General features: G+C 43.3%; 1 protein-coding gene across 1 annotated transcript in view; it reads right to left on the bottom strand.

Annotated features, from left to right (window-relative positions):
- The window catches only part of LOXHD1 (lipoxygenase homology domains 1), a 126,944-nt gene that overhangs the window by 81,396 nt on the left and 19,657 nt on the right, over window positions 1-25,891 (bottom strand). Inside the window, exons 4-12 of the mRNA XM_031557217.1 lie at window positions 24,919-24,999; window positions 23,930-24,114; window positions 12,446-12,544; window positions 10,703-10,851; window positions 8,244-8,367; window positions 6,761-7,011; window positions 5,707-5,842; window positions 3,316-3,476; window positions 2,300-2,386 (exon numbers count right to left, since the gene is read on the bottom strand). Coding sequence (XP_031413077.1) covers window positions 2,300-2,386; window positions 3,316-3,476; window positions 5,707-5,842; window positions 6,761-7,011; window positions 8,244-8,367; window positions 10,703-10,851; window positions 12,446-12,544; window positions 23,930-24,114; window positions 24,919-24,999 — 1,273 coding nt within the window. The remainder of the gene's footprint in view (window positions 1-2,299; window positions 2,387-3,315; window positions 3,477-5,706; window positions 5,843-6,760; window positions 7,012-8,243; window positions 8,368-10,702; window positions 10,852-12,445; window positions 12,545-23,929; window positions 24,115-24,918; window positions 25,000-25,891) is intronic.

Here is a 25,891-nt window from a genome sequence, read left to right as displayed (position 1 = left end):
TTTTTTTTTCTGGCTTCTTTGCAGCATTATGATCCTGTTTCTGTAGCACTGACAAATCCAGGACCTTGGCTCTAAGCTTCAGTAATGAGGTCGAGTCACAGACTGGAAATACCAACTTAGTATTGAGTTGAGAATAAAAACAAACCAAATCAGAGCAAAACACGACAGAAAAGAGGAAAAACAAACAACAACATCAACAAAAAAACCAACACACCCAATTCAAATATTAGGAATTATTAGGGGGGAAAAAAAGCAAACAAAAAAGGGGAAAATACTGTTATACCATTGTACAAATGGTATAACACAGAGCAACCCTTGGACAGCGCTTGCATTTCTGATCCCCTCAACCCAAAACCAGTAGACTGCACAACTAGGAAGCACCCAGGAAACAGGAACAGAGATTGACAAAGATCAGGAGTAGCTTCCAAATGAATAATGAGCAAATAAGGTAGGAATCTGCTTAAAGATTGAGGAGCAGGTAAAGAGAGGAAATGATAAAGGTCTCTAAAATCACAGGTAGAATAGAAAAGGCAGAGGGATCCACTGTTATTTCTCTTTGCTACAAGAAATAGCAGTCATCAGATGATGCTGGTAGGGCAGTTGAAGGCAAGCAGAAGGACGTAATGAATTTGTGAAGCTCTTGCTGAAATCTGTTGTGGTTGTTGAAAGCTTGAGTGTTCAAAGGGAGAAAGAAATGTCTGAACAAATAAATGGAAGAGAAATCTGTTAAACTCTTTGCATTTAGTAGATCTGCTCAGGAAGGAAGCATTCCACTGGGAATAGCCAAAAGATGGGGAATACTAGGGGGAAGTAGCATAAATGCTTGTTCTTACTTTCTGTAATCATGCATTTACATGACATAGGAGCTAGGTGGACTTTTGATCTCATCAGTATGTTTTTTCTTGTTGTAGAAAGTGAATGGCTGCACAAAGGTGAAGTAATCTCAGCACGAAATGTGTGAGGACTGGAAAAAAGCATTGTTCAGTGTTCAGCTGAAGTTCCATGGTGTAAAAATAGATGCAAGAGCAGTGGGATTTATGTGCAGCCAGCTCAGTGCTGAAAGTGTCAGACTTGCTGTCCACAGGAGGCTGACTTTGGCATCATCACCATGTTTGCTCAGACAGCTTGGCCCAAAATGAGTCTTAAACAAGCTACTAGATCCTTTTTGGCTCCCCAAACACTAATTCTGTGCAGAAAAAACACTCACAGAAATGTAGATCCATGGAAGGTCTGAGCACTCTTGCTCATCACTAAATGGTACTGGCCCAAAGTATAATCAGTACTTTCCCTTTGATAAAGACCCCACTCAGACATCTTCTCCCACCATATGGGAGACACAGCAGTACTTGATGCTCTCAACACCGTTGCTTTGGTTGGCTGTATATGCTTCCACAGGCTCCCTGGCTATGCAAGAGAGTAGAATCTGTCAAAGCACATTAGACCCACGGAAGAAAAATCCCTAAGTGGTAAATTGTGATTTATCATCACAGATATTTACGGCTGCAAAGCAAAGTGTTTATTTTCTTAAGTGCAGAAAAAAGTCTTCCAAGTGCTAGAGAAGGAGTAGTGGTGAAGCTTGGAGATGAATTTGCTGCCCTTGCAGACTTATATGAGGGCTGATGGCACAGTAATCACTGCTGATGGAGCAAAGGAAATTTGATGGAAGGTCAAACAGATCAAAGTTGGACTGAACTACTGAGTGGGACGGGAGGGACAAGGAATTTCCTCCAAAAATATGCAATGAATCCATCTCTCCATGCATACTCTTTCTCAGGGTACAGTGCACTCTCCTTCAATTCAATTTCGTGCAGGATTTCCACCTTCACCCCTCAGCCAACACAGTCTGTAATTGGAGGCACCTTTGTGCACTGCACACAGAATCACAGAATCACAGAATGGCTGGGGTTGAAAAGGACCTCAGTGATCATGAATCTCCAACCCCCCTGCCACACGCAGGACCACCAACCTCCACATTTAAGGCCAGCCCAGGCTGCCCAGGGCCCCATCCAACCTGGCCTTGAACACCTCCAGGGATGGACGGGGCATCCACAGCCTCTCTGGGCAGCTGTTCCAGCACCTCACCACTCTCTCTGAAAAGAACTTCCCCCTGACATCCAACCTCAATCTTCCCTCCTTCAACTTTATATCATTTCCCCATGTCCTGCCATTATCTACCCTTGTAAAGAACTGAAATTCATTAAACTCAGTGATCAGCTGAGTAACACAGTGGTCCAGCACTGATAGCACACAATTGACCAATTTGGCTTTTCAGCTGTGCCTTTCCTTACTGTCCTCTCACCTTATCCAGGTGCCAGCCAGCAAAAGGATTTCTTTTCTCATGCCATATCCGAAGCTTATAAAATGTGCCCAGATCAGGGAGCTCAATCTACAGAGCATAAAAACAAAACAAAACAATAAAATGAGTATTATCCATTTCTGTAAGTCAACAAAGCACCCACATAGAAGACACCGCTGAGCATCTCTTAAGAGCCAAATCAGAGAGGAGTCAAAAACTAAACTAAAATACTAATGCTATTTCAAAGTAATAAAACCCACTGCACAAAAATAGCTTGTGGACTCTTTTCTGGAGAAGACAACATGCAGATTGAATTCAGACAGTCTTGATCATGAAAGCTCTTTGAAACCTTCCAATAGGGCTAAAGCCTGCTTTGAGCATCAACTCTTTTTCAGACTTCTTCCTCTGGTAGGCAGTTATGGCTGCTGATGCTTTGGCTAAGTCATGAATTGAAATCCTTGTTTTCTAAATTTTTCTCTGACTACACCCCACTTAACCTTTGGAAACACATCTGTTCTTAGAAGGGGAAAAGAGGAGATAAGAAAAAAAGGCAGCTACTCCCAGCCTCTAAACTCAATGTATGCTTTAAGGTCAGCCCTAAACTTGGGCTCATGGAGGGTCATGTCAAGGAAGCTGAAGTCAAGATAACCAAATAGCACTATTGATACTCCTGTAAAAAGCTGATGTCCATTTAAATGGCACAATCTAAATGGACAGAATAGTGCAAAGTAACTGGGACTGCAGGTAACAACTATTTGCTTCACTTTATCACACTGTGACTTGAAGTCATCACCACCTGAGCATTCTGGAACAACAACTAAAGTCCTGTTTGGAGAAGACAGGCCACATTCATCACTGAGGAAATGGTCTTCATCACCAGCAAACTGAATGAATTCACCTCCATTTCAGAAAAACCATAGAGGTATGGACTGCATGCTGCTGATTTTCTGCACAAGACTGAAGTCAATACCATGGAAAACCTTACTTGGCCAGATTTATCACAGGCCCGTGATTCATACCATGAATTTGTCGGTTTGTCCAGCTTCAAAGTTGTCTGAATTGTTGTCCAACTTCATCTCATCTGACTTTCCTTTGTCTCCATAAATCTGGAAAAAGATGGTGGCATCGGTCCCTGCGTTCTTAATGTCACTCGTCCAGATCCACAGAGACCAAGGATTTTCTAAAAAAAAACACCAAGAAACCAACCACAAATGGAATCACAAAAGAATCAATTATTTTAGCTAAAAATGCAATTTTAAAGGCATTCTATTTAGAAACACAATTCTTTCTTTTCCCTCGCTTGTAGAGATAGCTGGATGGAATGAAGGAAAATCAGCTCCTACATAGCATCTGGGAATGAGATTTCCTGGAATTATAATTCTATTTTTCAACTTCAAAAAAAATGGGAAAACACATAAATGACCAATTTGCAGCTGAGCCATCTTCTATATCATACACTTCTAATAGGGTAGATGAAGGACATGCTCTACCTGTGTATTTTTGTATACTTCTCCAGCACTTACAACTGCAAGGCCGTTATCCTTAACAACTTCACATTCCTCTCCATGTCAGAGGATGGTGATGCATATGACAAGGTGACATTATTTTCTTAAGAGCCCCTCATCTGCACTCTATATTGGTAATGCTTCACATCTGCAGGCCTTGCTGCATCTACAGAAGAAGGAACAAATTTCCTTCCCAACTCAGACATCAGCTGAATTATTAAAAAAATCCTAATGAAAGAATTGCTAACCTTTTTGGTATGCCTCAGACCACATGAGCACAGGTTGACCTTCAGAGCCCGGAATGGAATATAAAAGTATGATGACGTGCATACAAATTAAATTTTTACTGATCTACTCAGCATTTGGTTGTAAAAAAGGAGGTGACTGCCACCCCCCAAAAAAAGGAGGGGGAAGATCAAACTTTCTTTCTAAAAAAGTCTCACCCCCGCTTGAATAACATTCACAAAGAGCCTCCTGTGAAAATCACCAGCCAGCTTTATCTGAGCAGAAACAAGGCAGAGGCAAGTCAGTGAGTACCACATGATAGAGCAGCCTGGTCTCCTGGGGAAGAAACAAGGGGCAGCGGAGACAGCAGGGACTTCTCTGTCTGCTGGGTTTGGCCCTCTTGACCTCTTGCTGAGGGGATGCAGAGGCAGTGTATGCAGGGATGGGGAAGGGGGCTCGCACCAGGATTAAATGCTGATAGAGCTTCCGCCTGCTGGGGAGCAATATGCAGATGTTGCTCCGGGACTGACTTCACCATGGATACCCAACGCAAGGATGAACCCAGCATCGATCAGCTCACAGAAAGGGACAGTCCTGCACACACGGGGAGAGAGGCGAGATGACAGTACGGGTCTTGTCTGACTCCAAGTCTTACACTCCTGTAATCTGGCAGCTAAAGGTCACGGATTTCTCAGGGCTAATGCTCTCTGTCTATCTCCTGCACTGCAGCAGCAGGGGAATTAGTCTGTCAATAACAATCAGAGCTGATAATAGAGGGTTAAAGGTTGCAGATGCCTCAGTTAAATGGACCGAGTGGCAGGCGTGATGTGGTTGTAACACTGACAAACATTTAGATAAAGCTTATTTAAATGAACTGCTGTTTAGGCAGGAGCCCACCCTGAAGCACACGGACTCAATCACGTCTGTTATCTTAATTAAAATGTTTTTCTTGCACACAGGTGACCCAGCTTTGGTGCAAAACTCGTGGCTGAGCACTGGAGCAGTGTATGGATGAAGGAGCAGTGCCTATTCCAGGGCTGCTTCTCTGCACAAACACGTGTGCTTGCCTCCCTCTAGAGAATAGGCTTAAAACGCAGAATATGCGTGCCATGAGAGAAACATTTGGCAGCTGGACAGGACTGAGAGATGTTTTTTTTCTTCAATGTCCAAAAGTGGAAATGTTGAAGTTAACAGGAAGCATGAACAAGACTGCCTGCATGATTACCGGCTTGGGTTTTCTTCCTGTTTTCCCTCAGGTTTCTCTTTTTAGTATATTTAGGTTTTGTTTCCATCTGGAACAGGTACCTTTTTCCTCTATTTTACCGGTGTAAATGTAGCCTAGCTTATCTGCAAAGGTGAGTAGGCGGTTGCAGCACCTGAAGCTCAGTAACTCTAGGAAGGTTGATGGGTCCAATTCCTTCCTATAGGAAAATGAGTGCACTTCTTCAAAATATTTTAAATATATTTTTAAGCTGTTTTATTTCTTTTCTTTTCTTAAAACTTCCCAAAGCAGAATGTTCAAAGCAGGTAACTCTGTGATTCTATGAAAATAATGCTCAATTCAGTTCAGCATCCACCCGACTATGGGCCTATCTGTGTTGCACTGAGTGTATCCCATGCTGGGTGTCGTCAGATGGGGACAGGTGGTGTCTCAGGAGCCTATGGGGCACTTGAACCTACTTTTGAGTCTTCTCTGGCGCAGGGAGACCATTTCATAGAGCTCCCTCTCTATGAGGCCATCTCCTTCATCTTCATCCAGCCATTTCCCACATGGGAAGGTTTGTTCAATACCAGTGAATGGGCAGTAAACCACCACCTGGAAAAGAGACTGGCAAGGTGAGTCTGAATATTCCATTACTGGTAGACTACAAGACCATGATATTGACAGCCTAAGCAATTTATGCAAAAACAGACCTGAAATTCTTGGTCCTGCTCTCAAAGCCAGGTTTTGTGGACCAGCATGAACAATTCCAGCAATTTGCAGCATATCCTTTCCATCTTGTTATTCCCTCTTTTCCAAACTACACCAAAGTGGATCATCCAAGAAGAGGCAAAACAGCACCAGGGAAGGGAATAGGAGCACTAACAGGCAGTGTAGCTGCAGTCCAGTCTGCAGCGCAGACCCTCCACCACACTGGTCCATGGTAGATTTTTTACAATAAAATACAAGATACAAAAAGCTTTCAAATGCATCCTAGGCCAGTTTTGTTTTCCAGGAAAACTTAAACCTCCTCACAGCTTCTGTGCAGGCTGCTGCTTCCCTGTTTTCCCTGCCATTAGCTCCTGCTGGTAGTGTACACAATCCACGTGCCATAACTCTCCACTACCTCCCAGTAACAGAGGTAGTCAACCACTTTTTTTCTGGCCACCAAAGCAGCATTGAAAACTTCAGGGAAGTCTGGATATAGATGAGAGCTTTGAAATATTCAGCGCAATCCAAGACCACGATTCAGGCTGGCCCCTTGGGCAAACCTCTGAAGATGCTTTTGGTGCTGAGCAAAATATCATCTTTCTATATTTTTTTTGATTGCAAAGAGACAATCAACCCAATTAGTAGTTGATTGATTTATACATCTCACGCGCCTTAGAGGCAATCAGCTACTACCATGCATTATGTATAATACTGACTTGCTAAAGTGGGGATATTGTCATCCAAATAAAGGCAGCCTATTTTATCATTGGGGTCAAGTTATGAATAGGAAACAGCCTGAGCTGCAAATTGTCTTAGTCTCACCTTCTCACAATACCAGCCAGAGCTGACGCCACAATTATCATGCCCAATGGTGACCCTGCTGAGAGGACTGAGAAGAGACGCTATCTCCACGTTAAAGAGATCCGTCCTGGCGCGCTCAAATTCACCTCCTTCCAGGAAAATCGTCCCGCTGTTCTTTAAGCCTTTGGAGCCATGCAGGATTACGTGGATCTTGGAGTTTGTGCCAGCGCCTCTGATATCTCCCGTCACTACAGCAACATTGTACACAATACCTGGAGGAATTAGGAATTTGGTCAGGGAGAAAAAAAAAAAAAACGAGAGGAAAAAAAAGACGAAGTTGAGATTTTTTTGTTGGATTTACATTGGTCTCTACTGCTTTCCCACCGGTCTTTTCAACTTTCAACTCGCTTCACTTGTTTTTATTCCACACATACTCCCAAGAAACGCACAGCTACCTTCAGACTGTCTGAGAAGCAGGTTTTTGCTGACAAACTCCCTGTCATACAGCCCAGTGGGGAAAAAAAAAATGTTTTTTTAATCACCATATGGTGACAATTGTGTGAAGAAAAGAAATGAATTGACAATTAAACTGCTTCATTTTGAAAGATCCCAAATATCCAATATGTCAGGGAGTGCTTGAAGAGTGGAAAGATGCTGTTTCCTCATACAAACTTTGCTTCTCAGAAAGCTCTTCGACAAGCATATTATAGACATTTGTCATGTTGTCGAATAAGGAGACACCTCTGTATCTGCTTTACTGTTTTAGGAACCAAATATAAGACAGCTGGGATTCAAGCTATGTCCTTCCTTTTCCTACATTACCCAGAAATGTCAACGGGGCCTTTGGACTAAGTGAAAACATCAAAAAGTGAAAACTCTTTACAGGACAACCTTCCCTCTATTTGAAGTTTACATTAAAGATTGTATTTGCATGTCTTTTGCAGTGCATATGGAATATGTTCAACTGAACACCTGAGAGCACATTTAGAAATGGTACAAGATAGGCAGAAGCTTTTAGTAAGCAAATTGCACGGTTTTGGTCGGAAGATGACATTCACCTCTCCTCCTGCTCTTCCCAGCCTGAGTCCTGCAGTTGGGATTCTGCACCCACAACACCACTCTTGTTTTGTAAAAGAATGCATGGCTCCCCAGCCAATAAATATGCATCATTGTGAGGTACCACAGTGGCTGTGGGAATAGCTGTCTGCTTTCTGAATGCTGGTGAAGCACTCGCAGAAGCATGTGATGAATCTTTCATCCTTGCCTATCATTCCGTCATCCAGGTGCATCGCATGACAGATCAGCGTGTAGGTCCTGCATGGATTCACCAGGTATATGTGCAAGTGGACACGGGATGACAATTCAGGCACAGAATTGTCTGCCACCAACAGCTGGCCCACTGCAGGAGTTCTGGCATTTGCTCTTGTAGGGCAAATGTGACTGGAAGCAACAGCTAGACCTTTGTATCTTTGCATTTCCCATCATGGATTCAACATGACTTTACCTGTGGCTTCAGTACCCCCAACAAGAATGTCCCTCTGGATTTTGCCATCATCTTCATCTAAAGCAAACCAGCGTCCAACTGGGAACTGGTACACACATTTATTGCCAATGTCTTCAATGATCACCTGGGAGAAAGAAACAGCACGTTGCAAAACACATGTGGAAGAGATGAAGGTGTTAGACGAGGAGGTGGTGGAAGAACAGACGCTGAATGCTCACACTCTCACCTGATATTCAATATATTCAACTCTCAGGCAGTTCCCTCTCCACTCCCTAATTAGCGCTGACAGGATTTCAGACAATCAGTGAGGGATAACCAGGCTTTTTTCTTTTTTCCTCCATTGAACTCAATCTGCATCTCTCGCAGCTTACGAGAGCAGATGTCTCTGCTAGCAGGACCAGCTGGCTGGCCTGTCTTCCTTTCCTCCAGAGCCCTTTGCTGGCTACTCTTCTCCATCAGCTGAATGGCAGCTCTTTGTTCTGCATTGGGAACAGGCTGTCTTCGTTCTTTCTGTTTTAGAGCCTTGTTATGAAATAATACCAAGGAATTTCAGGACAAATCAAGACCATTGGATCAGCTTGTGTGACCCAGTAATACTTTCTTATCCCATTCATACAGGACGGAAACACTTGCAAAGACAGCCTTGAAACCCTGTGGTAGGAATAGTTTCTATTTTGGAAGAATTTGGCTCAGTGCTCTATTCAGGAGGCATTCTGCTGAAACAAGTCAGGGAACAACCTTCACTTTTAATGTTAAATTAAGCCAGTGTTATCCACCTGGAGGTTCTTACACCTCCTGCTGCACCTTTTTCTTAGCACCATTCCTGAAGTTTGCCATAAGAGTTACTGATGTATTTTGAATACGCAGTAAAAAGGAGTGAAGATTTTCATCCAGAAAACAAGAAATCCAAAAATCATATTGGATATTAGAAAAAATTTACTCTCTGAAAGAGCAGTGATGCAGTGGCACAGGCTGCTCAGGGAGGTGGGGAAGTCCCCATTCCTGCAGGTGTTCTGGTACCGTGAGATGTGGCACTTGGGGACATGCTCAGTGGGCATGGTGGGTTGGGCTTGGGGATCTTGGAACCCTTTTCTAACCTCAGTGATTCTGTGATTCTGTGAAAATCTATTTGCTTGCGCAGCTTACGTCTTTGGAAGTGAAAATTCACTATTAGGGATAGGAAGTCCTTGTTGTTTTTTTTTTCCCCTTCACAGCAAGAAGGGAGAATCTGGATTCTGTCCTTCCCGACTTATTTATCCAACCAGAGCTTCCCATCCTGCCACTCATCCCACACTGTTCTACAGCCTGCAGCATAACAGATTCTCACTGTACCTCTTGTTGGACATCAGTGCCTGCCAGGGCTGGGATTATCATTATGAGAGAGCACTACTGTGCTAAAACATTTGAAGTTCAAGAGAAGCATCAGTGCTCAGCTCACCCTCTACCAGTTCATCCTTTTTGGGTTCCTGTTAATGTATTTATTCCTGTATTTAGAAAACCAGTACTAAATATACGCTTCATTGAAAACACAAGAAAAAAATAAGAACTTCCAATGCTGCTTAGCGAGTTCATTCAGCGCTGTGAATGACACAGAACCCAAATACTGGAGAGTATTAGAAAAAAAAGCATCAACTAGCAGTAGGAAACAACTGGGACATGGTTTAGCTCATTCTTCCAGACTGCCATCTGAATTTATGAGGTCAATCTGCTTCTTACTCAATTACAAAAATCTCAGCAGCTATGAGGCAGAACTAAGGTGTTGGCTGCAACCAGTTCCTGCTATGGGCTTTGGGGGTTAATCTACCTAACCAGCATCAACAAGCAAGCCATGCACACCACATCTGTGCTGTGAGAAGGATTCTTTTCTCACTTCCTCCTCCCCTCCTCCCCTTCCCCCCCCCACTCACCTATCACAAGGAGCACAGATTTTGTGTTTCTGGTAGACAACCAACACAATAACTTTTAGTGCAGTGTATCATGATGGAGGAAATGCATATGCTAATATTTGCACTGGTGTTACATCAATTGTTATCTAGTTATCCAGGTTTTTATCTAGGTCAGATCTTCAGTGGATTACAGCCAGCTATGTTAAACTACACCATCGAGGGGGGGGGGAAGGAGGGAAAAAGAGAGATAAGAGGAAAGTCATTGATTTCTCCTTCTTGTGTATTCTTTTACTAAAAGCTGCCATATCTTCAAGTCTTAGAGCAGGATATTAAAAAATAGAGGAAACGAGGAGAGGAAGAAAGGAATCTTTGTGGCAGGCATGTATTTGTTGCTGTGCCAAGAAGAATCACTTGAATTTGCCCAAACTATAAGTCTCTGCAAATTTCCAGGGTGAACTGACTCAATATATATTTCTTAGGCTCTGGTGCCTTCGTGGCACTGCTGAGAGGGTGAGAAGTGGGACATTTTGGTCCCACAGCAGGCTTGCATTAAAGATCAGAGGAGTAACCCACCTTTGCAAGAAACCAGCCAGCAGAGCCACCCTTGTTATTGTGACCTATATTAATTTTTCTCAACCTGCCCAAATTCGGAGCATCAAGTGTGAACTTGTCCTCTGCTCCCTTTTCAAAGTTGTCTTTGTCGTTGTCCAGTTTCCTCACCCCTGAAAGGAGTAAAAATAATAAAAACTGTTAACCAAAGGAGTATATAGGAATGCCACAGCTGACTGAATCAAATGCTCTCCAGGCACCAGCTCCCTGCAGCCAGGATACAAGGCAAAGGCAGAGAGCTTTATATTTCAATAAAAAGGTATCATGTATTGAGCACACAAAAGACCAGGATTTTCACCTTAATGTCACAGTTACTTAGAGCATCAAGAGTTTTTGGAAATATATATCTAGATGGCTGTTATATTTTCTTTTCCTAATCACCAAAATCTGATTTAAAACAGGTTTGGCCACTAGCTGCAGATTTATATATTTCAGGGCATGAGATTTTTTGCTGCATCACGCAGGAAGGATTTATTTTCTTATTAGGACCTGACATGGGATATTGGTTTTTCCAGATCTCATAGGAGCTTCTCTGTATGAAAAGAATTAAAGCACTGACCAACACTGCATCCTGCACTGCTCCCATGCTATCGTGTGAGGATTGGGTCTGCCCAGAGGCAACCTGCTGAATCTGTGATCCCACTCACCTGGGGAGGGGATGAATCACTTTTGGGAGTTGTTGCCCTTCTGTGCAGGTTTTACACGGTGCCTGGACAACTGTCTGAGGTTTACACACCCACTTTCAGATGTCTCTGGTGAGATCAGATGGATCTCCTTGTGACTGTCTGGAGAGTTAATCAGCAGCGAGCCCTCCCCACTAGGTTTCATAATCTGCTCAAGGACACTTGGCAGGCATCACATCATTACTTCTTGATTTTGACAGGATATGTGATGTACAGAAGAGAGAAAATGTTTGTTAGCTGAGTCTCCAGGAGTTTCCACATGTTCCTCTCCATAGTGTGAGACAGAATTTGGTCTGGGCACCTCTCTTACTACCGTTCTATTAAAAAGACTTTGAAAAAACTAAATTTGATTTTCTGGACCACCGTTGTAATGCTATCTACATTAAAAACATACAAACAAAACATACAGAAAAACACCACCAATAACTTAAAAGCAGCTAATACGAACCTTGGTTCAATTATATCTATAAATGTCTGTACAAGTTCAGACACAGACTGTTCCACACGAAAAGGGCAATATCATCCTCCCAGGGCCAGAGGAAGGACATAGACCCAAGAGGCTGTGAAATCTCCTTCTTAGAGATCTTCAAAAGACACCTGGTAAAGTAACCCTGAGCCCCATCTCTGAGTGAGAACAGATGGACCCAGACGGATCCAGTGTGCAGTCCAGTCCCTGCCTCTCCCGTGACACTGAACATTGCATGCAGTATCAATAGCACAATGACTGACGCAGGGTCCTTCAGCAGTCTGGTGCCCATCATACTGGTTTATACCAGTGGTGTGTTTTCCCAAGGTTTGGGTTGTTTTTTTTCTGTGATAGGAACCACAGTCGTGTTCAAAGCCCAGCAACAAGAGCTTCCAGGGGCTGTGGATGTAAGGAACTGCAGTGCTCGCAAGGCCATGTGCTGTGCTTTTCACTCAGCCAAATCATTCTGCATTTGCCAGATTGCTGCTGTGCGTTGTGCAGATCGCAGGCTTGCAGAGCAGGAAGAGGTATTTTAGGAAATGATTTGCATTTGAATACCTGTGTCTCCTTTCTCTCCAAAGATATTAATGAAGACATCTGCATCTGTTCCACTGCCGCTGACTTCGCCCGTGAAAACTCGGACCACGTATTTGTTGACTGCAAGGAGAGAGAGGCAGAAATCCCGACGTATTAATAACAAAATAGTCAAAAATCATGAGAGTACAAAAAAAAAAAAAAAAAAGTAAATAAATAAAAAATCAGGATGTGCTGCACTATTTTGAAAGTACATTTGAATCTCTGCTCCTGGATCCTGAGCACTTAGTCTCAAAACGTTTTCTTCTTCTCCTCAAGGGAAATAAAATCCATAGGCAGAGACACTGTCTATGACAATGCTCGTGGACAGAGATGCAGAGCTCTAACATTTTGTGTATCCATTGCAGGAGGCAGAGATCACTCAACTCCTGAACCCTGAACCAAAAGTTGAAATGGATGAGATGAAGGTGCGAGGAAGGAACACATTCTGATGTTGGTACACAGCCATTAAATGACCCTAGGCCTACAAACCAACCTTGCTTTTTCAAAACATTGATGAGTTATGGAGCCAGCCATCTGCTCAAGCTCAGAGCTGAAGCCTTTGCTCCAAAGGCTGTCCGACAGCTATTTTTGCAGCTTAGCCCAGTGGGTGACACCAAGTATTTAGAGGAAAGGTTGGTCACATTATGTGAGCACTAACACCTGAAGGGGACCACCCTGTTACCCTGTGCAACTTTAGAAGTAAAATCCTGATCCTTTTCCATTTAATGGAAGGACAGAGCCCAGGCAGAAGCCAAAATCACCTGCTGTGCTTTAATGAATGCGCTCTGAAAAGGGTAAAAATTGAGCTGACATTACAAATAGAACACTAATGATAAAAGTGCAATAAACACTAAACAATAAGAAGAAGGACAGAACTTCCCCAGACAAGGGAAACCTCAATGCCTCAATATTCCTCTTTAACTCTTTTGCCTCAGTTCACAGAGTTCTAACAACCTGCTAGAAATATGCCAACACTAAAGGGGTTAATCTGCGTTAATTGAGAATTGAGATGCATTTTACAGCTCCCATTTGGCCACTACATGTCTCCCACAAAAAGTCACCCATTGTACATCAGGATCTTCAATCACAGACAGCATTTTTCAAGAAGCTTTGGTCCACGCTCTATACTATGTAATTTTATCTGAGTGATTAATTTTCCACTGCTTTCCAGACAGAAGAGCCCTATGGGATAAAGAGAGCGATAGAAGGGCAAGAACAGTGGCTGACGCCAGGACGACTTGTAGGATTAGTCTTTAAGCTTCTTAAGAAGAGACCAAAAGGATATTGAAACACATGCAGAGCATCAAGGGGGACAGGTAGAGAGCAAGACAGTGAAGATCAATCAGTAACAGTGCCCAAAAACGTGGTACAAAGGGCACTTTGTGCAGTTTCTGTAAAAGTACAGAAGATCAGCAAGCAAAAGCCTGATGAAGTCCTTGGTCACATCCACTGCCTTGAAAAGTCTTCCAACATTGCTGTATTTCAAATCTGAGATACACAATGTCATCATATAATGTATGTTCCCAACTCTGAAACTGCACTCACACCAACCCCCATCCCTGCCCCACGCAGCTCCATGTGCAGGACCAGTTTTAGTTCCTTCATCAGCAGGATTGCGCTGAGCCGTGCTGAATTTTTGCCACCACTCTCTCCATCTCTCAGCAATTCAAGGCTCAGCTACAGCAGAGAGGAGCACTTCATCCTGCTTGGGAGCCCTTCTGTGCTTCGTACATCAACGCATCTTGCAAAATTGCACTGCGGAGGTACAAATTTAAATGGAAAGAGATGCTGTATCTCATAGAGACAGGAAGGATTCAGCGGCTGGCAGCATGTAGAAAAAGGCTCTCATTGCAGCCCGGCAGAGCTCTGACTGAAGTCAAGCACCCTTCATTTCAAGCATAGGTGGATGCTGTTCCCTACTCTGCAAGCCCTTCATCATGAGTTATTTAAAACAGTAACATCATCTTTTCAAAAATACCCACTTGGCTTTTTTTAATCTCAGTACATAGCTCGGAGTTCATCTGCAGAACTGAGATCAAGATGTTGCCTGGATATTTTTTTTTTTTTTTCTGATTGCTTCTCCTAGCACTGGGAACATGCAAAATGCTGATGTACGGCTGCTGAAGCGGAGACTCCATTTAGCAGTGTATGCTCGCTGCAGCACAGAACAAAGAAGATTTCCTGGAACAAAATTAGCAGCTTTAGAGATACGAACTGCAAGATGCCAAGAGGATAATAGCAAAAAATTTAGAAGCAAGACCAGCAGATATATTCTTCTGCCTCTTCCCATTGCAACACAGAATTGTGATGTCCTGTACAGTTACAGCACACTCCTTATCTCTGCTATGGGGTCCCTGCTCAGTTAAGGACAGTCCTGCTCCCCTGAATCCTCCCAGCTAACATGCAGACACACACAGAGCATTTGGAAGCGTTTCCAGGCTGCCATCTCTGGGAAGCAGTGCGGTGGCACTGGTATGATTTCACCACATTAATTTAGCAGAGGTGTGATAGTCAAGCAGCTTGTCTGTTACTAATCAACTCAGACACAGCTTTCAGCAGCTAAGGGAGAGATGAGTGCTGCACTGTGGGCTGGATCTGGGCTCTTTTCACTTGGAGCTGTGGGGTTTAATTTTTGTGAAGAAGAGTGGAGTAGTGTTGTACCCCTAGCAGTGCTTCTATGGGAGGAAGGGCACAGGGCTGCAGCCCTCCTGGTGTACCCAGGCTGGTCCCACTGTCCCTGACATCCCAAGGATGCAGCACTGCACTCAGCATCTTCCTATCCAGCCCTGCCACTTCCAAGTGCTGTCACTCATTCTCTCCCCTACCTGTCACCATGGAAAGTGGAGGCTGGAATTGGATGGTCTTGAAGGTCCCTTCCAATACAAGCCATTCTATGAGACATCCCAGCCAAATCCTTCCAAGTGCAAACTGCAGCTGACTGTTCAGCCATGGGGTATTCAGCTGTTAATGTTGTTCATTTAGCAATAGAGTATCATAGTCACAGAAAGCACCATAGGATGCAGTTGCCTAAGGAAATCTTGTGGCTAAAATTACCAGGGGCACTAGGCAGGGCACTGATGCATAAGCTGATGAATTTGTAGCAGCAGGAGAATCAGATTTAGGCAGAGAAACAAACCAGACTGCGCTTCATTACCTGGAGTTATCACCTCCTGCAGGGCCCAGGGAACTCTCTGCTATATGTCCCTGCCTTCCTTCCCTGTGCATGACCCATCATGGAGCAGGTGAGCATCCAACAACCAAGAAATGTCACAGCTCTCAGACATAAGACACGCAGGGTCAAAAGCAGCAAACTAACTCATGAGCAGTGATGGATTCTTCTCATAAGGCAACTTCTAGCAATTATCCTTCTGTTCTCACAGCACTCCCCAGGGTGGCAATGTTTAAGATCCAGCCTGTGCTGCTCAGCAGTGAGCACGCAGATTTCAAAGGAAACAGGTAGGGCAGAGGCAACTCTACTGTCCCTGCATTGCTTCTACTAAAGAAATGTATTACTGGATAGCATGAAAAGCAAAAAGAATTGCTGCTAGAGGGCATGCAGTTTCAACTTGAGCCTGCCACAACCTTTTTGCACGAGCTCACGAAAGAGGTTGAACATCCCATATGCCTCAGTTCTTTGCTGTCAGCTCAAGTCAGTTGCTCCAGCCCACACTAACGGTCTGACAAAACCACTTCTTGATGGAAAGCACTGACTTGTCAAAGTGGGAGCTCCTTCGTACCACTGCTGATAACGTGTTCCTGGGTGACAGCTGGTCAGAGCAACCTTGAGAGCTCAGATTATGCTTAGGTGCTCAGCCTGTGGCCTCCCAGCCTGCTTTGTTCAGAGCAAGAATTTGGTTTTCTTTCTTTTCTGATGTGGAGAGAGCCCATCTGCACCAAGCCAACACCACCTCTTCTTGGACTACATTTGAGAAGAGATGCCATTTTGCATTACATATCCCACGGTGCTGTCTTCATATGAACACTGCAGACAAGAAAACACACCTACCCAGCCTTTACCTCCCTACAACATAAATAATGGCACAGAACAAAGCATGATGAGAACCTAAAGCCACCTCTGAGATGGAGGGTGCAGAGATGCTCACCAGTCATTACCTGTCCCAATTCATGGACCACTGTTACAGAAAGTGACCTGCACACAGGTAAGGATGATTTTTTTCCCCAGTTCCAGCAATTCAGTGGTGGTGAGCAGCTTCTTCAACTGAGGGCTCAAACTGGAAATTCAGCTTACATGCCGATTTGAAGTGCATACTTTTGAGCATTTGCATTGCCTTTGGCCATCAGCACCCAAACAGCCCACTGGCGTCAGCAGGGAGGAATGCTGAGGGGCCTTGGAGTAGTGCTGGGTGCACATCAATAGAGGCAGCAGGATGCTGAGAGGTTGGTGTGACCCTGGGTCAGCATTTTAATAGTGTCAGAAGAGTTCTCTAAAGCCACACTCTTTAGAAGCAGAGATTATTGCTGCTACCGGAAGAGGAATAACACAAGGGAAAGGAAATGAGCATTTGCTCTGCTGAATATTCCATTATCCTCAGTCGCTGCCTGGTGCACCTCCTGTAAGGAACACAGCGTTTCTTCTCCCCATCCAGCCCACAGATTACAAAGTTCAGCCCCATTTTGTGTGGCTCTAATATGAAATCAAAGCACGCATCAGAACTGTTAATGCATTAGGATTCAGCCCGGATCATCCACCTGCAAAGCCTCTGAGAAGCAATCTACCACATGCAGGAGCCTTTGCTTGTAGGATATGCTAAACTGATGTTCCTACTGTGGCTTCAAAGTGATGATGGCCTTTTGAAGTGAGCTTTAAATGACCTCACTCCAGAGACAACAGCCGTTTAGTTGCAGTCATGGCGCTCAGCAAAGGGCAGCTCACCTTGTGACAGCAGCATGGAAGACTTTGCTCATCTAATTCATAAAGATTTCCCATTATTTTTCATTAGCACAGCCCCGGTGTGAAAGCCCATTAAAAAAAACCCACAGACATTTCACAAAAGAAACATCTACTTCCAGCCTTCCCCAGATCTGCTGTATTCAGATTTATGTAAATCACTGAAAAGAACCATTTGTTTTAAATGTTTTTGCTCGGAATGAAGAGTAAAATAATTTTACAGGACTGTTTAAAATCTCATTATCCTCACTGTACTTCAGCCTTGTGTGGTATAGCTTATATTTTTAAATACAGTGATTCTATTTCACAATGTTTAGATAATTGCAATACATAGACACAGTCTGTGAAAATTATGTCCATCTTCACAGCTGTGCTGCACTGCTTTGTACTGGCTACATATAGATCTACATACAAGCCACACATAGTGATCTCTCACTCTTCTCCAAACTTTTTTTCCCTTGAAACATGAGATCCTTTATCTAAACTACAAATCTCTATTCACTTCCTATTTCCAAGCTCCTTGCACCTTGTCCTCACGGTGGTTTATAAGTTACCAGAGTTTCTTTTCATGTCCAACATTTTGATTTCTCATTATCCTTGTCCAATTTCAGAGGTAAAACAACATGCAAAATATACATCACAAATAAAGAGGCTGGTTTGTTCTAGCTGTGATGACTTCAGGGTATAAAAAGGGTGAAGTCTGTAGGGAGAATAAAATTCACATTAGACTAAATGGTTTCCTTTGGGGGCTGTAGGGGGAAACAGATAACATGATATCCCATTGATATCAATTGCAAAGTAAAAGATATGACTCCCTCTACAAAGGTTGTTTATTAAATATCTCAGCGTGCAGCAAAGTTTGATCCTTAGTACAGTGCGTGTGTTCCATTACTCAAAAGTAAACAATTCATATTTATTTCATAAATACATTTAGCTGCATCTCCCTGTTCTGATTACACAGTTCCAGTTCTCAGTGCAAATAAAGATGAGTTTTGATGAGCTGGTAATACTTATTAATATTTCACTTTGCCTTTCCCCACTCTCAGAAATAATCCTTTGGCTTTCCTGATTATGTGTGTTTCTGAAGTATGACAGCTCATTTTGAACCCTGACCAAGAGATAATAATAGGAGGAGGACCACTCTCACTCTCTAGGCACGGTGCTTTATGAAATAAGGATCCATGGGATATCACTTACTGCAGTCTTCCATCCCAAACCTTGCTTCTTATCAGAACTTCTGGCACCAGTACATCACTGAGAAATGCTGGCCACAGCTTTAGTCCAGCCTGATGCAGTCCAGCCCTCAGGCACTTGTGTATCCCATCAGGACAGGAAGGATTTAGCTACTGACTCAAAATCAAACATGTTCATCAATATCCGTTGCCCCAAGTGTTTCCTCAACTGCATCAGGCCCTCATGAGTATTCAGAACAGTATTAGATATGAAGGCTGGGGGGTTGGAGCTTAATGATCCTTGAGGATCCCTCCAACCCAAGCCATTCTACGATTCTATGATTCCATGATGATCAGCATTAAGACTCCAGACAATGAACTCTAGATTCTTAACATAAGCCTCCTTTGCAGAAGGAAAAAATGAAACAGCTTATATTACTGACCCAAATATATGAGTTTTAGGTCCTAGTGGATCTAATAGCCTTGGAGAAAATATCTAGGTCATGTTAGCTCTATGTGTGTTCACAGAAATGCTCTTGAAAGAAGTCCAGCACAGGCTGCTGCTTTGTGTGCACACTGTCATATTTTTATTTTAAGGAAACTGCTCTTTGCTTCTCTCTGCCCATGGTCTTCTCCACTGACACACCATGAATAGAGCTACCCTTGGGTGATCTCACTGACTCTGCCATAGATGGGTACAGAGCAGGGAGTCAAGGAAAATCATGAAAGACTAGTAGATGGGGGCTGGCCTGCAACTTAATCAGCTGAACTTCCTTCATTTGTAAGTATAATAAGCATTGTTCTCATTCTGTAAAGCTGAGACTACCTTCAGCACGCACAACATGAGCATGTTCCATCACTAACATGCCATTACAGGACTCCATTCCCAGCTGATCAATGTGACCTTCAATGTGCCATTATCCCTTAGGTTGTATCTGTGAAGGGTGTCATCTCTGAGGCACCATCAAGCAACCGTAAATCAGAGCAGAACTGACAGAATCACCAACCTTGTGGTTCAAAGCTGGTTCTTGTCACAGTGAGGAGAAAAACTCACGTCTGCCTGCATAAGACCACATTGACTTAACCCAAACACATCTAATCTGGGCTCGTGATCCAGTTTTTGACACAATAATAATTTCAGAAGGTTGGTGACAAATGCCTGATACTTTTAAGAATGGGAAAATCAAATGAAATGCAATGCAACTTTGTTGGATGTTCTCACCTCAAGGTCTGGGTGTGCAATGTATTTTGACTCCTCCTCAGAACTGCGCTGCACAGCACCTTATTTGCAAACACATTCATAAGACAAACTATGCAAACTAGGCAAAATAAGGTTAAACTTCAGCCAGAAAAGAATGCTATTGCTATTTAACAAAGCAAGGAATGATGCAGAGTGATGTGGCTCTACCCTGTTGTGAATATACAACACCAGAATGTTTCATGTGAACTAACATCGCATGCACATCTACATCCCATCATGGCTAATCTTAAACTATTTTAGAGTACTGGTTGCCAAACAGCCAACTGGAAATCAGTTCTTCACTCTGAATCTCATCTACAACAGCCAGGTTGGTTAGACTTGACCAAAATTTGTCAGGTCATGACAAATCGCAATGGCACAGAAATCTGGATTCGTTTTCAGGTATTTGTGATCTTCAGTATGGCTTTAAGGACCAAGTGAGCAGAAGTTCCCTTTGCAAATAATTGTTCCTACATTCTCTTGATAAAAGAATGTGGCATGGGTGACTCATACCTGATCTGCTCGTATAAGAGAACAGAGTGTGAAGAGGCTCTGAAATTTCATTTGCTTTTGCACTTCATTAGGTCAGTAGCTCTTACTAGTGCAGCTACAAGCTAAGATTTATGCTCTCGTCCCCCACCAATTGAGCAGGACATTAGACACCCTCAGAGTGATCCAGAAACCAAAACACTCAGATAAAAAACATCACCTGTAATCAGTTCTCTGCCAATCCCTTGCATTAAGACTCAGCCACAGCCATACAAACCTGAAGTTTGAAACCTGAGCTTTCATAAAGCCAAGTGAAGCAGCATGAGGCCGAACAATAGCCCTTCCTTGTAATTAATACCTGCAATGTAAATTAATCCAGGCTGCCAGTAGCAGCTGCTGGGTAAATAAGAATCTGTGACACCATCAGTGTCAAGGGACTGTGGGTATACGATGCCATGGATGTGAATACAGGAAACAGAGGGCCATTCAGGCAGGAGCACTTATAATGTAACGTGTTCTCCTTCAGAAATGCATGGCATTCAATGGGGAACTTCACAGGAGTCATTTTATCCAGTTCAACAAATACAGTCACTCAGCTGTCTGCAGTCACCAAGTCTTTCTGCTTTCCACTGTAACTCTCTGGATTTTGAAAAGAACTCCATATTACTTTTTTGTCCCATTTTTTTTTTTCAATTATATGTTGACAATCTAGGGGGAACATTTTTATTTTTTGGCTTTTTTAATAATTCGTATTATTATTTAAATTAACCTCCTCAGTGTTCACAGCGCTACAGGGATTCTCTGGTTGGCCTCTACTCCTCAACGAGGTTGAGCCTCCTGGTGACTTGCTGGGTTTGGTCCAAGCACCAGCAGTCCCCTTCAGATATGAACTCTCTATAGAGCAAAACAGAAACTCAATAGAATATGTCTTTACAGTTTTCTCCAGTCCGCATCCCACGTAAATCAAATAAAATTTAAACATCCCAGCAGTGACCTCTGGCTCAAGGAAGGAATGTAAATCCTCACAGCAAAGACGTGAAAGCTCTCCAGGAGAAGATCAAAAGTTGAAGATGTTGTAGGAGAGGGAGCACAAAGAAAATTTGTTTGGTTACCTCCAAAATATTCCAGACTGAAAAAATAAGGGAAATAGGAGTGAAGAGACGTGGCCAGAAAGTTAAAGAACACAGCAGTGAACGCTGCTAATAGGAACACAGGCTTAAGAGGGAGCAATCAGTCTTACTCTACAAGAACATAAAATCACCAAACCACATAATTGTTCATTTGTCTAGTAGCCTAGAAAATATGAATACTCAAAGAAAAAAATCCAACTGTTCAATCCATTAGAAAGAAAAAAAAAAACACAAAAAATTGAGGGCAAATCACTTGTACATATGGAGAAAATCAAAAATCACATCACGATCTCATTTCAGACTTTTTCGGATTCAGAAAGAGCCAAACAAATTCAAATGAATTTACATTTGCAGCTGACGGTTCACCTCAGCAGCCTGGGAATGTTTATCTTTCATTAATTATGGTTCAAGGGGAGCTGCAACCTGAGATAGCAGAGCTATCCCTCTCCTCTTACAGACCCAGACCTGCAGCCTGGATGGCGTCCAGCCCTTCACCCGCGCCCCTGGCCTCAGCCCAGCTCCCTGTGTTTGCAAGGCAGCTGCAGAGCTCCTAGGCTGCGGCGCTCAAAAGTGGCATTCTCTGACAAAGGTGACAAGAACAGATGTATTTCTGACAAATGCCTGCTTGAATCTCTTCTTTCATACCCTTAAGGCAGGGAGCAATCTTATTTGTACTTTCCTGGACATCCTGGAGCAAGCGTGCGGTTAGCAGCTGATCCATAACTGAAAACAACTCCTCCATAAGAGCGTGTGTTTGGGAATGGCTTTTCAGCTGCTGAGCCACAAAGTTGTTCCAGCAACTTTATGGAAGCCACACTGATTTTTACCAGCTGAGCGTTTACCCCGCAAATCTGTTCCTGTCGAGAGACAGGTGTTGAGCAGGATGGAGGAAATCACATGCATTCATTTGAATCAGCTCTCCCAGGCAGGAGCAGTAATAAATTCAGAGAGACTGTTGTTGTCATTTAGAGATCTATTAAGATTGAGTAGTTGACTTCCTCCTCGAGGGAACCTCTCTTTAATTGTGTGTTGCTTTTGACTCATCCATTACCTTCTCCAGGCTCCTCCATCCCCACCCAGTGTACCCTGAACTCTTCATCTTCATGCACTGAGTGGATAAAAGAGCAATGAAGCACCTCAGTGTGCTCAGTCCCACAGTCACTGGGTGAGTTTTTGGCAGAACATCTCCAGACATTATCTCATTCCCCTGTGGCATCCACCTTGGAGAGGTTTGCATCTACAAAATGCTACCACATACATTTCTTGTCAATATGTCTTATTTCTCTATGCTAACTCACATGAAGCCTTTTGCGCTTACATTTCAACGCTGAAGCTGTTGTGGATGAACACAGCTTAGCAGAGGTAAATCATTTAACAATTCAGGGACAAACAGTGCCACAGTGTATTGTTTCACTGTTAACTTCAAACAGGATATCAATAAAATAACAACATTTTCCCCCTCTAAAATAAAAGCCAAGTGGTCTCACTGACAAAGCTAGCCTAAGAATCATAGAATCAGAATGGTTTGGGTAAGAAAGGACCCCAAGGATCATCAAGCTCCAACCCTCTGCCACAGGCATGGCTGCCAACCTCCACATTTAATACTAGACCAGGTTGGCAGCCCTACCACTAATTCTGAGAAAGATGTGATACTAACAAAAGCCCAAGTTTCCCCTCGTTTCCACCGATCTACACCCCTCTGTTCCCTCAGGCTTGTGGCTAATGGTGGGTGTACTTCATTTTCTATGCCCAAAATTAAGCTCCCAGAAAGACACAGTGCACTGGTGAGGTCAGCAGGGAAATACAACTTGGTTGCCTCATTAACACTTGAAGATAAACTGCTGACATCCCACTTGAGGCTGATTTGCTGGTTCCACTTCCACATCTCGATCACCTTCCCACTCATGTTACATGCACTGCACATCACCACATGGCCTCCACGCAGATATCAATTTAGGAGCACTTGTCTGGTTTTCAAGCTGCCCTGGCTTTGTTTCAACATCATTAGCTTAAAATCACTCTGAGAAACAGGCATGAGTTCAGTATGGATATCATACACGTTTAGCAAACTGGTGTAGAATTGCAGCGAGAGTGTTGGCTTATTTATGGAAATTTTTGGCGGGTCATCACCAGAGCGTGAAAACACTGAACCTCAACTGTAGGACTGTAACCACCCTGCTTCTTCTGATAAGACACACCTGTACTGGTTCCACTTTCTGGAGCTGGATGCCACCCACCCATCTGCACACACTGAGTTTAATTTAAAGCAGATTCTTCTGCACTCAATTAACGAGAGGAGCTTCTCCAAACAGTGATGAATCCCACTCTGAGATGTCAAACGTAATGCTGGAGGAAGAAATTATGCTCTGGAGGCATCTTCCTATTATTTCCCTCTCCACTGACTAAGAAAAATTTAAATTATCTTTAAACGCAAGATTACTTATTATATGGCTGAAGTAATCTGAAAGCAACACTGTGCCTTCCAGCACAGCACCAGAAAACCAACTTTTTCTGAAAAACACTTACTTTTGGGCACATCCATAGGATTCAGGCTGCCAATGAGGTCTCTGACATACAGCCCATCCCCATCCTCCTTGCTCAGCCAGTTGTTGCAAGGGAAGTAAAAGCGGAGGTGAGGTCTGTTCATGTCAGTCACGATGACACGATCCAGGAACCAGCCTGCATTCAGTCCTGTGTTATCATGCTCAATCCTAGAGGAAGAATAATCTGTATGAGGGCCTGGATTTGGTATTTTCCTCAAGACTGGGCACTAGCGCTATTGTTTTTTGAAATATTTTATAGGCAAGGCTAAAGTACACAGAATGCCTTCTTACACCTTCTTATACTAACCACAGTGCTCTATAAAACTGATGGGCCTTTACAGATTACTTTTCAAATAACAGCCTCCCATATGTATGCAAGCACAGAGTCATATGTGCACAGGTAAGCTATTATTGGCAAAAAGATGCACCCATAGACACAGCTGCATGTTCATTTAGTATATGCAGTCATCCACCTTCTACTGCATGTCTCAAACACGAGACTCTCCCAGTTGCTCTGCCTCCCTTCTGATCTCTCCTCTTCCAACCTTGCCAACTTTCTTTTTACTCTTTACTAAATAATTTTTAATTTTATATAGATCTGTCAGATGGTGGTTAAACAAAACCATTATCACTTTCATTACACTAATTCAGCAGAAAGGAGCAAAAAACCCAGTCTAACTGCATTGGTACATAACAACCATCCCAGAAATTTTCATCTGTAGTTGCATGTGACAGGAATACAGATGTTGGTGGGGAGTACGGATAGTTAATAAGCAATAACTTAGGTGTTTTCACACTTCAGTTCAAATTTCAGGCAGTAGACAATATTTTACCACCCCTTAACTTCAACTTGATGGGAAAGTGTTAAGAACCAATGAATAAAACATGGCAACACCAAAGTCCACACAGCCCATCATTCGATTATCACTTTGCACAGCAGGTTTCCTTGCAGTGGAAATATCATGCAATTACCTTATTTTCTTTATTTGTCCAACATTGTTGGTTTTCACTCGGAACACATCTGTTTTGCTCCTCTCAAAGGCCGTGCTGCTCCTGTAATACAGACACACCGAAAGCTATGGCAGGAGTACAATAACACTGTCAATCAGCCCACAGTGTCACATCAGGATGAAGAAGTGTCATTTCTAGCACTGGGCAGACCTACTTTCCAATGTGCTCTTTGCTTTGATGAGCTCCAGCTAGCTCTAAAGGCTGACATTTAACAGAACTTTTCCTTCTTGAATTCTAAGCACCTTCTCAGCAGCTGAGACCAAAGCTTTGGAGGAAATGCAATCCTGGCCTAAGTAGGTGGAAGCTTTGGATCACTGTCCGTATTGCCTCCAAGAGTAAAATGTGGCAATCATTCTCAAACTCATCAGCTAAATCTCCTCTGCAGGTAAGAGCTAGGGAGACCTGTAAGACTTTTCTGTCAGCAAGTGGCTATCAGAGGGGCCTGAAAATAATCTTTGGTGAAAATATTTCAGTGCAGCACCAACCAGGCAAAAACCATTTTAGGAGCTCCAATTATTTTTGGTAATACCTCTCCTGTGGGTTACCAACCCACCCATTGGTGAACAGCAGAAAAAAAATAATCAATTTTTTAAATAATCGGGATGTTTCTAGCTGCTGCCTTTGAGGGTGAACACAAAATTCTTGCTGTCCTTTGAGATCCACCTCATCCTTACTGAGCAGCCCATGATGGCTGAACAAGATGGACAACTTTGGTGAATCTGAAGCTACACACACCTATGTTAGTGGTTTTATAGGCCCTCGGTACATTTCTCTTCTCTGCTTCCCACTCCGACAGGTGTACTTTCCTGCCAGCTGAGGGCCAGGCACTGAACAGACCTGCTCTGGTAATGGAGAAAAGGCACTGCACAGCTCAGCCTACCCACAGCTCAGCCACAGACAAAAGCATTGGCCTGCCTCACGAGTTTTTTTCCAC

This window comes from Meleagris gallopavo, chromosome Z (genome assembly GCF_000146605.3).
Source record: "Meleagris gallopavo isolate NT-WF06-2002-E0010 breed Aviagen turkey brand Nicholas breeding stock chromosome Z, Turkey_5.1, whole genome shotgun sequence".
NCBI lineage: Eukaryota > Metazoa > Chordata > Aves > Galliformes > Phasianidae > Meleagris > Meleagris gallopavo.
The sequence above is the reverse complement of the archived record's forward strand: the minus strand, read 5'-3'. Positions and strand labels throughout refer to the sequence as shown.